This window comes from Lonchura striata, chromosome 5, assembly GCF_050655825.1.
Source record: "Lonchura striata isolate lonStrDom1 chromosome 5, ASM5065582v1, whole genome shotgun sequence".
NCBI lineage: Eukaryota > Metazoa > Chordata > Aves > Passeriformes > Estrildidae > Lonchura > Lonchura striata.
The window spans coordinates 17,480,255-17,496,340 of NC_140707.1; the positions used below are offsets into that span (position 1 = coordinate 17,480,255).

The 16,086-nt window shown below is 40.6% G+C and overlaps 1 protein-coding gene across 1 annotated transcript in view; it reads left to right on the plus strand.

Annotated features, from left to right (window-relative positions):
- Positions 1 to 16,086, plus strand: part of SLC6A5 (solute carrier family 6 member 5) — a 32,830-nt gene that overhangs the window by 12,637 nt on the left and 4,107 nt on the right. The window contains exons 9-14 of the mRNA XM_085579865.1: positions 1,186 to 1,310; positions 4,355 to 4,467; positions 4,741 to 4,872; positions 6,133 to 6,232; positions 11,580 to 11,680; positions 14,503 to 14,670. Coding sequence (XP_085435991.1) covers positions 1,186 to 1,310; positions 4,355 to 4,467; positions 4,741 to 4,872; positions 6,133 to 6,232; positions 11,580 to 11,680; positions 14,503 to 14,670 — 739 coding nt within the window. The remainder of the gene's footprint in view (positions 1 to 1,185; positions 1,311 to 4,354; positions 4,468 to 4,740; positions 4,873 to 6,132; positions 6,233 to 11,579; positions 11,681 to 14,502; positions 14,671 to 16,086) is intronic.

Genomic DNA, 16,086 nt, shown 5'->3' on the forward strand with positions numbered 1-16,086 from the left:
CAATATTTTAAATTTTACAACACAACCTTGAATATTGAAATGAAGCATGACTATTTTCTCTCAATTTCTATTACATTTTAATGTATCACAAATCATTAAATTTTTAATACATCAATTGTAATTTTCAGTTACACATTAATTTTAAACGTAGTCCCAAATCTGTAATTGCAGTAAACTTTCATAAATTGGCTTCATAATGGGTACCTGAAATATTTCAAACCTATCCAGGTTTTGAAAGAAGGTTAACACATGATGATTCCAAACAGGACACTCATTTTTTTTCTATAGACCCAAAGAATTAACAAAATCATTCCTGTTCAGACATGCTCTGTTAGACATTCTAGAAATTTGCCAGCTCAGTGAGGTTCTTTGACAGCTTTGCAAGTTGTATTTCATTCTCTTCCTGACAAAATAATAGCAGTAGGAATAAACAATTCTAGCCAACATAAACCCCCTAAATATTTAAAGTGAGCAATTTGTTTTTCTGAAGACGTAGTAGTTTATGGAGAAGTTCTCTGGACATGCATATTGTGAAAAAAATCCTTTTAAGAATGTAATAACTGTGGGTGGGGCTCATGAGGGCTGGTTTGCTGTCAAGGCTTGACATATCCAGCATGGTAAGGTGTTCAGCTATAGATTTCTTGAGATTCCTTTGATAATAACAACCATGGAAAAAAACATACCAAGGAATCCTCCCTCTATTGATAGGAAGGTGATTGAGCAAGCTCTGTGAGTTTAACCCTGGAATTTTGTGTATAAACACAGGAAGGACAAGACCAAAACCACCTCAGCTGGACAGCAGTGGTTAGTCCATAGCTAATATGGAGAGCAGATGTCCTTGTGAAGCAAAGAGTTAAAAAATACTTTAAAATCAAGTCCCCATGGCTCTCTCCTTCAGAGAGGCCAAGAGCAGAGGTGCTTGCCTCCTGCATGGTTCCTACACTGCACATGGGTGATGGAGGCTTGCAGAGCTGATCCTGGTGCTGCTGTGGAGACTTCTGTGCCCTCTGATGGGTGTCAAAGCGTGCCTTCACCACCAGCATCCCACAAGGGATACACACACACACAAGATGTGTGTGCTGGTGAGAAGCTCCTGAAATACATAGACAAAACCTTCCTTGTGAAATACATAGACAAAACCTTCCCTGTGTGTGTCCCAACAGGCCTCTTGTGCTTTCTCTGCAGGGACACACTGATTGTCACGTGCACCAACAGTGCCACCAGCATCTTTGCAGGCTTTGTCATCTTCTCAGTGATTGGCTTCATGGCAAACCAGCTCCAAGTGAACATTGAAGCCGTGGCAGACCAAGGTAGGGCTCGCTGGCATTTCATTGCTTAGGCAGGCACCCCGTGGCACTCCCAGATGAGAGATGATCACTCCAATATCATTGATATTAGGAGGTGGGAATGATGATTTCAAGCTGGTGTGGATTCCTAAGCCACGTGTAAGCATTTTTGCACAGGAAAAAGTAGCCTGGGAAGTCAAGATTTGAGTCAAAACTTGCTTGGTAAGAGAAGGAAGTTGAGACTCATTTTAAGCCTTTGTGTAAATGGCTGATGGAGGGTAGGGTGGGATGGTCCCTTCATGTAGTCTGAGGGAATATTTGCCTTCTCATTGTCAAATTCTCTTCAAAGTAAAAATTAACTCTGATGGTGGAAATTCTGGATGAGAGGAGGGTGGGAGAAATCTGGTGCCAGGGGTTGGCAGTGCTTCTGGACTGTGAGGAGCCAGGAGGTGCCTCCATGGAGAAGCAAAACATTCCTGAAGAGCTGATCAGAACATCTTGGTTAGTAAAGAGAGGTGGTCATTAGTGGGGATTTGAAAGGTCTTAATTGGTAGAGCTGAGCACCAGTATGCCAGCTAAACCCTAGCTCTCAACTCCAGAGATGAGGCCCCCACCACCTCCCTGGGCAGACCATTCCAATGTTTAACCACCTTCCAGTGAAAAAATTCTTCCTGATTTCCAGCCTGAGCCTCCCTGGCACAGCTGGAACTCTGTCCTCTTGTCCTGTCCCTGTTCCCTGGGATCAGAGCCTGACCCCACCCGGCTGCACCCTCCTGGCAGGGGCTTGTAGGAGTTTTTAGGAGTAATGTATAAATTTATATATTTATTTTAGACTTCAGCCCCAAAAATGGAAACCACAGTGCACTCCAGTGAGGAGCTGGAGCTAAAGGAGCTGTGCTTGGGGCAAGCAACAGCCCCAGGCTGGAGCTCTCTGTTCCCAGCTGTTCCAGCTGTCAGGGCATTTCTCAGAGCTGCTCAGATCATGGAAAATTGGTTCATCAGGGTCAGGCTTTGCTGGTCTCCGTGACAGGGGGAAACAAAACTTAGTGAAGTAATAAAAGATGAATTTGCAATAGGAAGAGAGTGAAGATCAAGTGTAATTGTGGACTGAGGTAGTGCGTTTCATAGCAGTAGTTAAAAAGTAAACTCAAGAACTCGGGAAAAGAACAGCCCTTGCTATTGCCAGATTATTATTTTTTTTTAATTCTAAAATTGTATTTCTTTTTGCAGTGAAGGAGAAAAAAGCCACATGATGATGATGCAGAATCTCCCTTTAAGTTTTTAAAACCTTGAATGAAAATGTTAATGGAAAGGAGTTTTAAATTTTTTTCTTTTTTTTTTTTTCTCCTAAAATATTAATCTGAAGAACATAGTATGGTTTTTGGTGGTTTTTTTTTTTTTTTTTTTTTAGAATTTTCTTTCCAGGAAAAACTCATTTATCTGATGAACAAATAAAACATGGAGGGAAAGGCAGCACAACCTCTTTTTGTTCTACTCTCTGATTAAGAACATAGTATAGTTGAAAAATGTTATATCTTAAAATGAAAGTTCAAGGTAATTTTACTTTTAAAGACATATAAAGTGCTTGGAGTTTTCTTGGCTTTAATACACTTTTATAAAGAGTTCATGCCCACCAAATCTTGGAAGATGGAAGGAGTGGGAGCTTGCCTCCCTGTGGCTATTTGCTGTGGTTGGATGCTACCAGGTGTGTTATCTAGGAGAGCTGTGAGGGGCTGACATGCAGACATGTTCATATTCTATAATTTAACTTCTCCTAAAGGTGTGATTAATGGGAACTCTTTATTCTGAGACTTAATTAAACTTCTGTATGCAGGCAGTGAGTTTAAACGGAGCCTTTATCTCCAACAGTCAAGAAGAAATCTTTAATCAAGAGATTAAAGTGGTGTTTGTAAATACAACAGAGGTTCTACATGCAAAAAGTCATTTTTTGCAGCACATTTTAAAGGAAGCAGAAATTACTGGGTCATGTACAGAGTTTTTTTTTTTTTACTGTATTTTAACTCTTATATTTGCCTTTTGTTCAGAAGGAGCCCCAAGCACTGCACAAATTTTGGAATGAAATAATCTTTAAGGTTTCTTCCAACCCAACCCACTCTATGAATAAAGAAAAAAAAAAAAACCCAAGAAGATGATTTTTATGCTGCTGAAAGTGTATTTTTCTCAGTAAGTGAGCAAGCAGCAGTTTTCCCTTGGGCACAAGCAGCTGGAGGAACTGGGGTGCAATGACCTAGAGCAGAAATGGCCAGGGCAGAGCAGGGGGGAGCCCATTCTCTTGGCATGAGACCAGCTTGGCTGATGGCATTTGTGTCTCACCTGGCAGGAAACATCTCTGAGAGCTTGGAGTGAGCATCCCTTCAGCCAAAATGGATAAATGGAGAGGAGGTGCCCCCTGCTGCCACCACAGCCCTGCAGCCTCTGCTCCCAGGCAGATCTAAGCCCTTACAAAAATACTCTTTCTTTACGATCAATAGAAATTAAAGCCCGATATAGAAAACAAAAACAAAACAAAATAACCCCCCAAACAAACAAACAAAGATGGAAAATTCCTGATTTAGGCTTTAAAAGATCCCATCTCCTTAATTTCTTGTGCTCTGCATTATTTTGGGTTTTCTTGTGGATTTTTTTAGGATCACAGTAGTTATTACCTTCTGTCAGGTATCAGCTCTGGGCATATTTTATACTCTCTCCTCATTTAACAATGTGGCCATGAGTTGAAGAAGAGTATTTGCATTTCCATTCATGTTGTAGCACTGAGGTGTGGATGTTTGCCATGGGTTGCTGCTTGGCAGGGATGTGGCAGGAATTTGATCACAGAGCAGGACAGAAACATTGCTGCAGTGTGCAATTTTTGCTGATTTTTAAAAAATTTGGATCAGCGTGTTTGTATGCTGGCTGAATCCGCATTCTGCTTGGAAAGCTGGAGTAAGTGATTTGAAATTTACAGGGTAAATAGAAATTAATCAGGTAAGGCTAAACTCTGTAATGTTTAAGCCTTTCTGTAAATAGGAAAGATGGAATCTGATAACCTTTATTTTTCTTATTTCTAGGTCCTGGGATTGCTTTTGTGGTTTATCCAGAAGCCTTAACTAGGCTGCCCCTCTCTCCCTTCTGGGCTATAATATTCTTTTTGATGCTTCTAACTCTTGGATTAGACACGATGGTAAACTGCTTTTGTGTCCCATTCTTTTCCTTTTGATTTTCCTGTTTATCTGTTTGGAGGAGCATGCAATTGATTGCCAATTCCCACGTGAGCAGTGACCCATGAAAAAAGGAACGAAGCAAGGCCATCAATGCTGGAATAATTCTGGCAGAGATCTGGTGCTGCCATCTGGGCATTGAACACCCAGGACTCCAAATACTCTGTTATAATGTTTAATATCCAGCTGGATCACTTTGTGTGCACTGGGATGAGCCCTTTTTGTTTGTTTTTCAGTTTGCCACCATCGAGACCATCGTGACCTCCGTGTCAGATGAATTCCCCAAGTATTTACGCACGCACAAGGCGCTGTTCACTCTGGGCTGCTGCGTGTCCTTCTTCATCATGGGATTTCCTATGATCACTCAGGTAACCACGCTGGCTTTGGGCACCACTGCCTGTCCCCAGCCCCCCTCTGCTGGCTGCTTTCCTCCTGCACAAGCTGAAAAATGTTCAGCTGAATTCTGCCACAAGGGACGCATGCTGCGTCTGAAAACCTTAATTATAATTATAATTATTATTAATAATAATAACAATAATAATAATAAATGGATGCTCTGACTGAGATATTCTTAAAATACTTTGCTACTCAAATCTTTCTGAGGATCAGGCCTTTAAAATTTTCTCTAGTCAAACATCTCCAAAATAGTAATATAAATTAAATATTCAACCCACACTGGGTGGGGTTAGAATAAACCTTAGGAAGAAATTCTTCGCTGTGAGGGAGGTGAGGCCCTGGCACAGGGTGACCAGAGAATTTGTGGCTGCCCCATTCCTGAAGTGTCCAAGGCCAGGCTGGACAGGGCTTGGAGCAGCCTGGGATAGTGGGATGTGTCCTTACCCATGGCAGTAGGGATAGAATAAAATAACCTTTAAGGTTTCTTCCAACCCATTCTATGAATAAAGGAAAAAAAAACCCCAGTTTTAGATGTTATATAAATATGCACAGCTGTTTTGAGTGCCTTTCCTCTGAGATTAGACATATACTGATGGTCTTGGCAAACTGTGGAGTTAATACTGGAATTCCCATCTACTACTGATAAACCTCAGTGTCTTCTTCACTAATGCCTTCAGCATTATATATAATTTCAAGATGAGATGGACAAAATCTTAGTATTTTATCCATCCTTTCACCCCTTTTTTCTTTCTGTTCTTCCCCCTTACCTCATCACCTACTAGCCCAACTTTGCTGTTCTAAAGCCCAGGAAGGATTCAGTCCTTTATTCACTTGAATTATGCTGCTTAACTCCATCATGGAGACAGGATATTAAATCCTTTCCAAACAGAAGGACTGGACTCATTATTATGGAAGTTCTACATCCAGTGGTGATTTTGCTTTTGTCATAGTATGATATGGTTTGAGACACTGCAGGGGGAAGGTCTGATCACAGATCAGTCCTTAATCTTAAAGCACTGAATTCAAAGTCTTCCCAAGCTGTCCTGGCTAGCAGAATCAGGTGCTAAACTGCTTTTTCCTTGTTGGATTTGGGATTCACTCAGCCAGAAGGAAGAGGCTATGGCACAGCACGAGCCCGGGTCCAGCTGATGTGTGGATGCTGCCCTGGCTCCTGCTCCTCTCTGCTCTGCCTGCCTCAGTGCCACGAGTCATCTTTTCTTTTCTTTCCTTAGGGTGGAATGTATATGTTGCAGCTTGTGGACACTTATGCAGCCTCTTACTCTCTTGTCATCATTGCCATCTTCGAGCTTGTTGGAGTTTCCTATATCTACGGTAAGAAAAACCTTGTTATTGAACAGCCTGTGTCAAAGCAGCATTTCAGAAAATGATGAAGTGAGATTCTGAAGGAAAGGGGTCATATTTCTCTGTCATAAAAGACCCAAAACACTCTTAGTTTGGACAGAAGAATGGAAGGACTTCAGGATGCCTTTAAATGCATGTGTTCAAAAGACTTTCATGCAGCCTCAAGTAATTTTCCACCAATAACTCAAAGGTATGAGTATGAGAATAGCCCAAACATTTGCTGACACTTTTCCAGGGGTGCTTTTGTGCTTCAATGATTTTAGGAACAGAGACTTCCTGAGTCAGTTTCCTATTTGTCCAGAAAGTAGACTCAAGACTATGCAGCTACTCAGAATGATTAATTATCCACAGTGGTCACACCAGTGCTGCTGACCCATGTTGATGTCCATTAAATTGTGAAGAAGAGCCTCAGTTTGTATGGAGCAGTGCAATTGCCACAAAGCTGCTGTAGTTACAATTGCTGCCAGTGCTCCCAGACTTGCCCAGGGTTTTCAGGATTCCTGGAAATGTGAAGATCTTCCCACATACCATAAATAATTAATTTATGCCTGGAATGGAAGGCTGTTTCTGCTATTGCTGTGGACAGGAATGAATTATACAGTTTAATCAGCTAGGCATAAAAATCCAAGATGTTCTGCTGAAGCTGCTTGTGGAGCCACTGCCTTTGAGTTCTGGCCCTTTTCACTGAGCACTTGTATCTGCCTGTGTTGTGGAGTCCACCCTGTAACAGAAATGCTTTAAAACATAGTACAGGTTTCAAATCATGCAGAATTTAAAACATAGTACGTTTCAAATCATGCAGAATTTAAAACATGGTACAGGTTTTAAGTCATGCAAAATTTAAAACATAGTACAGGTTTCAAATCATGCAGAATTTAAAATATAGTACAGAATTCAAATCATGGCGAATTTAAAATATAGTACAGGTTTCAAATCATGCAGAATTTAAAACATAGTACAAGTTTCAAATCATGCAGAATTTAAAACATAGTGCAGATTTCAAATAATGCAGAATTTAAAATATAGTACAGGTTTCAAATAATACAGAATTTAAAACATAGTACAGGTTTCAAATCATGGCAAACTTAAAATATAATACAGGTTTCGAATCATGGCAAATTTAAAATATAATACAGGTTTCAAATCATGGCAAATTTAAAACATAGTACAGGTTTCAAATCATGCAGAATTTAAAACATGGTACAGGTTTCAAATCATGCAGAATTTGGTGCTCTTGCTTGAGAAATAAATGTTATAGACAGGACAGGGAATCAGCCCTTCCTTGTTTTCTCTGATTTAATGGAAATTCAGCATTTTAACCTCCACTGACATCCAATGCAGTGAGTATTCCTGAGAGATTGGTGGCTAAGTCACACATGACCTAGTGATGAAATGTTACAAAATATTATGGAAATACTCAAAATACTGAGAGAAAAGTTGATTTAGGCCAGTCATGTTTTGGTTGAACAGAATTCTTCACTTTGTTTATGTCCCTGGAACGTAAGTAATTCAATTAGAGTTGGTTTAGAGGCGAAATGAAACCCAGCTTCTCTAAAAGCAATACAATTTCATAGGCAGTGATGAGTGGGGAGGTTTAAAAAAAATTTAAGGTTTGCTGGAGATTTTTTTGCCTTTCTTCTTCTCCCCACTTTGCTGATATGCTGTGCTAGATTTTTCACTCTTCATGGTCACCAGCATCAACAGCATCACCTGGTCTGTGCCATATATTCCCCCTTTAAAGCCATTGCTATTAGTATGAAAGAGAAAAATTCTGTGTTTAAAATATTTTTACTGTTTCAAAACCTGCTTAAATCTGTAAAATTTCTTTGCTCTGCATGATTTTAAGTGAGGATGAAGGTAAATAGGGAGCAAGAACTGGCTCTGTTCCTCCTCTGAACACTGTGTGGCAGAAGCACTGCAAATCAGCCTTTATGGAATGACATTTTATTAGGTTTGGAAGAAAAAACTGCTCTGGCCAGTGTTTGTTTTGCCCAGCAATTCCAGTATCCCTTAAAACATTAACATTTATGAAAAACATCAAATAATGCAATAATAATAATAATAATAATAAGGGCCTGAATAGAGGAGAAGGTTTTTTTTTAGTGAGTTATTACTTCAGTGTAATCAGATGTAGAAAAGGTTTGACAAGTTACCAATTATTCTTTTTATGCTTTCTCTACAACTGATTGTTCATCAAGAGGTTTTGGTAAAACCTTGGCTGCAATCTATTTCAAAGGCATGAACCCTTTGCTAGACTCAGGGGCTTCCTTTCAGTTAAATAAAAGGGAAAGACATTAAGATCATTACCTGACTGACTAATGTGCCAGAGCTGCTTTTACTGTGCTGAAGCTGCTTTTGTAAGGACTGAGCACAGAAATACATCATGTGCATTTGTGATTTGTGTGTGGTGAATGCAACCAAAGCTGCTGCTTGGGTTATATTCCTTCAGGCAGTGCTTAAAATTGGCATCATATATTTTCAAGGTCTGACAGCTGCTGTTTTACACTCCACTGACACCTTTCTCTGGGCACTTGTACTCCTCATGGCAAGCAGGTTGGCACAACAGTGGCAGGTGCTTTTATGATGAAATAAATTTGTCTTTAGTTCTTGCTACATGTTCTGCTTGCTGAGCTTGCTGAGATTTTTAAATTACAAAGAGACACACATGGTTATTTCCTTGTAATCTCTTATTTTTCAGTAGAGTCAGTGCTTCATAATCCAATCAAATGCATGTTTTTATTTCACATGCTGGTTTACATGTTTATTCTCCAATTGTTTGGATTATGATGAATGATTAGTAAAGAACAGCTTAGAGGTGGGGATATTAATTTAATCACCAGCATAATTCCCACTGTTGCACTTTGTAGCATGAAGCTAAGGACAGAAATCCCTGTGTTTGAGTGAAACACTGCTGGAAACTGAAAATACATGATGGAAGCTTTGTTCATGCTCCATCCAGACAGTTTGTTTTTGGGAAGGTTTGTTGTCAGAGTGAGTGGAAACTGCGGCTGTGTATTTGTAGAAAACTTTAGTAATTTTGAACACTTTACCTGTAGCAGAATAGTGGATTAGTTGTCTGGCTAGGTTTGCAGTCTCTTTTAAAATGGATTTTATATGTCAGCACTTATGAATACATCATTCTATTTTAGAGACAGAAAAATCAGATATGGAATAGCATGTGCTGTTTATTTCCCAAAGTTATTCAGCAGGCCTGACTGATCTGAGAGGGAGACCAGATTTACTAAGATCTGGGGAAAAAACCTGGTATTCTGTTAACTAAAATATCCTTTGCATTTTTAGTGTTGAATTTCCACTGGAAAGAAATAAGTAATGTGTAATAAGTAATGTGTAATCCCTCTGCCTGTTATATACATTTGATTCCTGAATTGCTAATATTTAAGAGTGCCTGACACTGTGAATATATACTTAAAATTCCTAAAATGAATTTCTTATTTTATTTTTTTTTTTAGTTGGAATTTCAAACAAATCTGTGCAGTTTTTCATGAAGCTAGCATGAATTTTGGAGGCAGGAACCCCCTGGAAATTATCCAGTTAGGTATCCATTCTTTGCAGCAACAAGTGTGGCTGAAGTAGACACTTTAAATGAGATTTAAACTCTGTGGAAATACCCATCAGCCTGTACCCTGTGCTGCAGCAATTAGTTTAGACCAGCTTTGATCCCAGCACAGGGTGAGCAGTTCCCTCACACTCACTGCAGGTGCTGCACAGGTAAATAAAACACAGGGACAAATCTTTCCTTTGCAGCAAGAATCTCCTTTCAGCTCCATCACACGCAGACCTTGGAGGTTACATTTCGTCCAGGCATACAAACTTCTATTACAGAGTAGAGAAGGACCCAATTAGAGTGGAGCTGAAGCACAACGATTCCCTGGGTCATAAAAATTCCATGTATTTTACACAGAAGAGGCTTTCTGAAGAAGAAAACTTGTGCTAGTCAGTAAAACAGAAAAAGAGGGAAAGAAATTACACAAGGAGAAAAGTGACCTCTGAGTTACCTTGGCTCTGTTTTCTGAGATTACATCCACTGCAGATTTTAATTTTTTCGCTTTCCTTAAATACAGTCCTTGTAGTACCATTTTCCTGTTGGATTTCTTTATTTTTCTTCTCTGTCCCTTATCATACCATGGTTCTTTAGCTTTTCCATCAGCCAGCCCTGCTGCTTTCTTCTGCATCAGAGGGCTCTGGATGATGGACCAATGCCAGTGTTTGTTTTACCTTCTTAATTCTTACAGCAGTCAGGTGAATAGATTTATTTCTCCTTGATATCAACAGAAAGGCTCCCAATCGAGGTGGATCAAGCCTGGGATTGTCCCTTCTTACACTCAGCAGCTGCAGCAGCTGTTATACAAGAAGAAATAAAGTAATTTATTACTTTTGTTGCAAGCATTTCTTCCCTTACTCAATTCCTTTTCTATTATTAAGTTATTTCTATTATTAAGTTATTAAGTATTTAAGCTTTCCCCACATCATGCAAGTTAGACAAAACACTGCAAAATAATGCTCTGCAAAATTCAAGTAAAATTGGCCCAAATTTTTAACATTTATGTCCTAGATGAGCTCTGACCTCTCTCTTCTTATTACAATTGGGAAAGCTGGAATCAATTTTAGGTGTCTTTTTAAAAGTTTTGGGTAAATTACTAATAATGAAATTGCTAATGACTAATTTACTAATAACCACCAGGGAACAGCAGCTGCTGACCAACACATGCTGACCTTTTGCTGTCACATGGCATGGCCAGGGAGGAGCTGCAGAGTAGCTGAAATGCATTTTTTTAAACTCACCTTATGAAGAACTCGCATAGCAGCTGATCTTTTTGTTCAGACAACATTGAATATAATTCAGGATATTTGCAGATGCTCTCTAGGAGTTTTAACTATCAGTGCTGAGGGGTACAGCTGCAATCCTGTCATGTAGCAGGTATAGAGAAGCTGAAATGTTGTCTGTGCTGAAGCAGATACACCAATATTAATAAAGCTGATCTGCACAGGGGAACAAAACAGACAAATAATTGCAGCTACCTAGTGCATATTAGTAATGCTTTAACACAAAACAGACTAAACACCTAATCTCAATGGAAAAGCTCAATTGCTTTAATCCTTAAGAAGGAAATATTTTGTTGGAATGGTTCCCACCCTATTAGTTTATTATTCTGTAGTTAGATCCTCCAAGGAAGCTTTCAACCAAAAATTTGGAGTTTGTTTTCACAGTTAGACACAAAGGAGGGCACCAGAGCTCTGTTGCAGACTGCAGCTGGTTTCTTTCACACCTAACTGCTCTTCCATTTGCTCTTTACAGGATTGCAAAGGTTTTGTGAAGATATAGAAATGATGATTGGATTCCAGCCAAGTAAATTCTGGAGAGTCTGCTGGGCATTTGTGACCCCAACTATTTTAACAGTAAGGAAGAAAAAAAAAAATTAACATCTTCTCCAAAGAGTTTTGTTGTTGTTTGTGCATTATTCATTATTCATGATGTTTCTGGGTGTTGGTAGCTAGAACTTGGATGACAGCACATGTGTTCTTGCCATGTGTGTGCAGCAGAAACAGTGTAAGCAGTGGTGGTTTTGGTGGAGAGGCATGGTGAGCCCACATGGAAAATGGGTGGCCTTTTCCTGGCTGTGCAAAATGCTGCTGTGGCACACCACTGTACTTATATACAGTAGATTATTTTATATAAATGCATATATATTTGTGTGTGTGTGTGTGATATTTATGGATGCACAGGGAGAAGGCAACATCCTCCTGTGTGCTGATGGACTGAGCTAGGGGAAAAAAAAAAAAAAGTTATTTTATTGCCACAGCAGCTGGTGTGAGAAGGATGCTCTGGAAGGGCTGAGGTGGCAGAGGAGGAGCGGGACTGTCCCGGCCCAGGTCCCGGGAGGTGGCGCTGCGAGACAGCGGCTGCAGCCCTGGAGGGAGCCCTGGAACCCAAAACCAGAGGAGTTTGGGCTGTTCTTGCTGTCCTTCCTATTTTCCTCTAATTCTTATTTCCTCCCCAGCACCTTCCTTCAGAATTCAGTCAGCGTTTGCTTCATGTTCAGGTGTCCATTTCATAAAAAAAAAGAGTCACGTTCTCAATTTCACCATTACTGTGAGAGTTTTTTCAAGTCCAGGGGACCAAATCCAATAACTGTATCTACATTTGCCATCTAGGTTTCTAACACAGTGCTTCCTTCATGTTTTAACCTATGTGCAGATACAATCTGCAATGACTTTTTTTTTTTTTTGACACAAGAATGAAATAATTATTTCAGCCATTTCAAAACCTTTCAGCTTGACAAATCAGCACCAAAACACCCAGAGTCTTCTTTCACCAGTATTTTCTGTTTGAGTGCATGTGCATCCACTTGGAAGTTCAGCAAGATTCTATATCCATGCAGGGTTTTAAATACTGACAATTTCACAGGAATGAAGTAGTTCCTACAAGTCACACAATCGATCACAGAATGGTTGGGGTGGGAAAGGATCTCAAAGCTGATCTCCCTCCACCCCCCTGCCATGGGCAGGGACACCTTCCACTGTCCCAGGTTTTTCAGGACCCCCTCCAACCTGGCCTTGGGCACTGCCAGGGATGGGGCAGCCACACCACAGCTGCTCTGGGTGAGTGTTCTTAGCTGTTGAGGTGCAAGATAAAAGTTTCTGGAGTTTCTGAAAAGAGAGATTTTGGAAGAGTGTGAGATCAGCTGGCAGGAGGAGAAGCAAAGCAGGGACTCTCCAGTCCTTTGCTCCTGCCAGAGAAGTTGTGTTTCAGCTCTCGTGCTGGGCAGTTTCTGTGTGTGCAGTTCTTTAGTGCAGTGTGAGCTTGGAAAACCTTTTCCTTCCTGGAGGAGGAACAAAAAGGCACTGGCTGAAGTTAACAACTTATTTTCAGTGTTGTTAATTCACAGAGGACATTTTTTCCTGCAAATTGGAGAAGGTTTAGTTTTCACAGACATCAATGCCTATGTGAGGGGACCAGTGAGTTTTGGTGAGCTCAACAAAATCTTGAGTTGCAAAGAAATGAAATTTTCTACAGCGAGAATGATTTCTCCAATGGGTAAAATGAAAGTAGTCTATTTTCTTGCATAGATTTTCTTTACCTGCTGTCTTCACTGCACTGCAGTATTGCTCTGTGTGAAAACCAGCTAGCTCTATCTTAACCACCTGTTATTTGATTGTGACAATGTATGCCTATAGTTTGCAGATCACTTTTAAAAAGTTTGAAGACTTACTTCAGTTTATAGTGTTAGGATTACACCAGTGGTATTTGTCTTCTCTTGGGGATCTTTTTAAAGATGAAGTCATGTACACATGGTATTTTTTTAGCTTTGTTTTTTTCCAATGGTTATTTTCAAGATGCTGCCTTAGACCCTATTTTACACTTCTGAAGGGAATTGTAAGGCTTTTCTGCAAATTGCTCAGATCCTTTACTAATCAGACTTGTTTGTGCTCATAGCTCCTGTCAGTAATCACAAGCAGGAAATAGGAAATTATGTTGTTTGTTAAGGAAAACAAATTTGAACTGACCGTGTTTACTCTCTAAACTTGCATGTTCTGTTGTTATTCCCTCCAAATGCAATATTTAGTGAACTTACAGTGAGAAGTAAATTGACACTGATCAGTCATAATTCAATTTTTATGCAATGGAAACAGACAAAGCAAAACCAAGCAATGAATTATTTTGTATTATTGCCTCTGTAAAGCTAATATTTGATACATTTGGATAGCCTAATATTAGACTTTCATTAGACTCCACATCTCTGGAACTAAAGCTGATCATTTTTATATGTGCCTTCACCTAGTTATACTTCTATAAATCTTCTGTGTGCAATTATTGCAAGCAGAGGCATTTTCCAAAAGGTACTGAATTATGCACAAATGTAAGCAGATATATTGCTGTTCATACAGTAAGTGCAACGGAGAACTTACCATAATCACATTAGGTAAAACTCCCAATAGACCATGTAATAAACCATGTTACACTAGGGGCAAGATTCTAATTTCAATTATTCTGGCACAAATATAGTGATTTTTGAGGGATTTTGCAAGATTTCATTGAAACTCATTAGATTCAGGCTCTGACCCATTTATTAGAGCTTGTGGCAGCACCCTGCCTTAGGTTTGTGTGCTTTTATCTGTATTCCAAATACACCAGCTCAGTGTGTGGATACCCAGCATTTGTGGCATAGCAGGCTTGTTTTCCTTACTCAAACATATTTGTTTTCCTTTCTTGTTCCCAGTTTATTCTCTGCTTCAGTTTTTACCAGTGGGAGCCCATGACTTACGGAGCTTACCACTACCCAGGCTGGTCCATGGTGCTGGGGTGGCTGATGCTGGCCTGCTCAGTCATCTGGATCCCAGTTATGTTCGTGATAAAAATGCACCTAGCCCCAGGAAGATTTATTGAGGTAATTCTTCTGTCTTTTTGCTGTTTAAAAATATGGCCGCAGGGGACTGTATCTTTCATTTTACATTGATTTTTGTGATATTGAATGTTTAATACTGCTCAGATTGCTTTCTGGTAAACCAGTTATTGTGTTGTGAAGAGATGCTCAGTTGATTTAAATTGTAGACCTTCTATTCCTAGTTTTTCAAAAAGCATGGTCCTGAGTCTGGAGTTGTTTGTTTTATGAGATCTAGATAAATTCCATGAGGTTTTGTATGGCTTTATTGGAAGAAAGGTGTTCTAGATCCATTGAGGTTTTTGCAAAAGCAGCATGTGGCCGCAGGAAGCCTCAGCCCCTGGTGTGTGTCGTGCCCACAGTCAGCACTGGGAGAGCTCAGTCAGGAGCTGCCATCAGCACTGGCAGAGCTCAGGAGCTGCCTGTGTGCCCAGCTGGGTGCTGGGCTCACCCAGGATTGCTCCACGAGGCTGTGCCACTCGCTGAAGTCCAGGAATGAGATGTAGAGCAGGAAGGCTTTTCATGCATCTCAAGCTACTGGTTATAAAACCCAGCTGGCAATCTTTGCTTTCACCTTTCATCTCCTTATTCCTCTTGAATTAGCTGATCCTTTCTGGCACCTGGGCTTACAATAATTCCAAGTGACAGTTTATTTTTAATTTAAGGTTCTTTCGTTTATTTTGCTAATTGGATTCCTGACGCTTTCCTTCGCTGCTTCAGAAATGTGGCGGTCACCTCCTTCTCTCCATCCCCGAGTCCCGTCACCTCCTTCTCTCCATCCCGGAGTCCCGTCACCTCCTTCTCTCCATCCCCGAGTCCCGTCACCTCCTTCTCTCCATCCCCGAGTCCCGTCACCTCCTTCTCTCCATCCCCGAGTCCCGTCACCTCCTTCTCTCCATCCCTGAGTCCCGTCACCTCCTTCTCTCCATCCCTGAGTCCTGTCACCTCCTTCTCTCCAACCCTGAGTCCCATCACCTCACTCTCCCTGGCTGTTCCCATCCTGCTGGCTCCTCAGTCCCTGGCAGGATCAGCAATGTCAGCATTTCATCCCTTCCTTGCTGTTTTCTGGAGAAGCTCAGTGCTCTTATTTTAGGTCTCTGAGGCTTTCTCAGTTCTGCCTTCTCATCACTGCCTGCTGCCTGTGCTGCTCCCACCTTGGGGAAGGACCAGACACCCGCTCCCCTTTCTGTGACTGCTTTTACAGTTCAGCTTCCCTGCAATCCCACCGGGGCTGTTTCTTGCTTCAAAAGAATGAAAAGGAGAGAAAACGTACTAAAATAGCATAATCTTTTTGGTCTCTCAATATGTCACACTACACACGCCTGAGGGAAGAGGCTCTGCTTCTCTGCTACCCACAGAGCAAAGGAATTTTGTAGGAGAGGAATTTTCACAGTGGGACACCCTAGGGAGAGCATCCGAGCA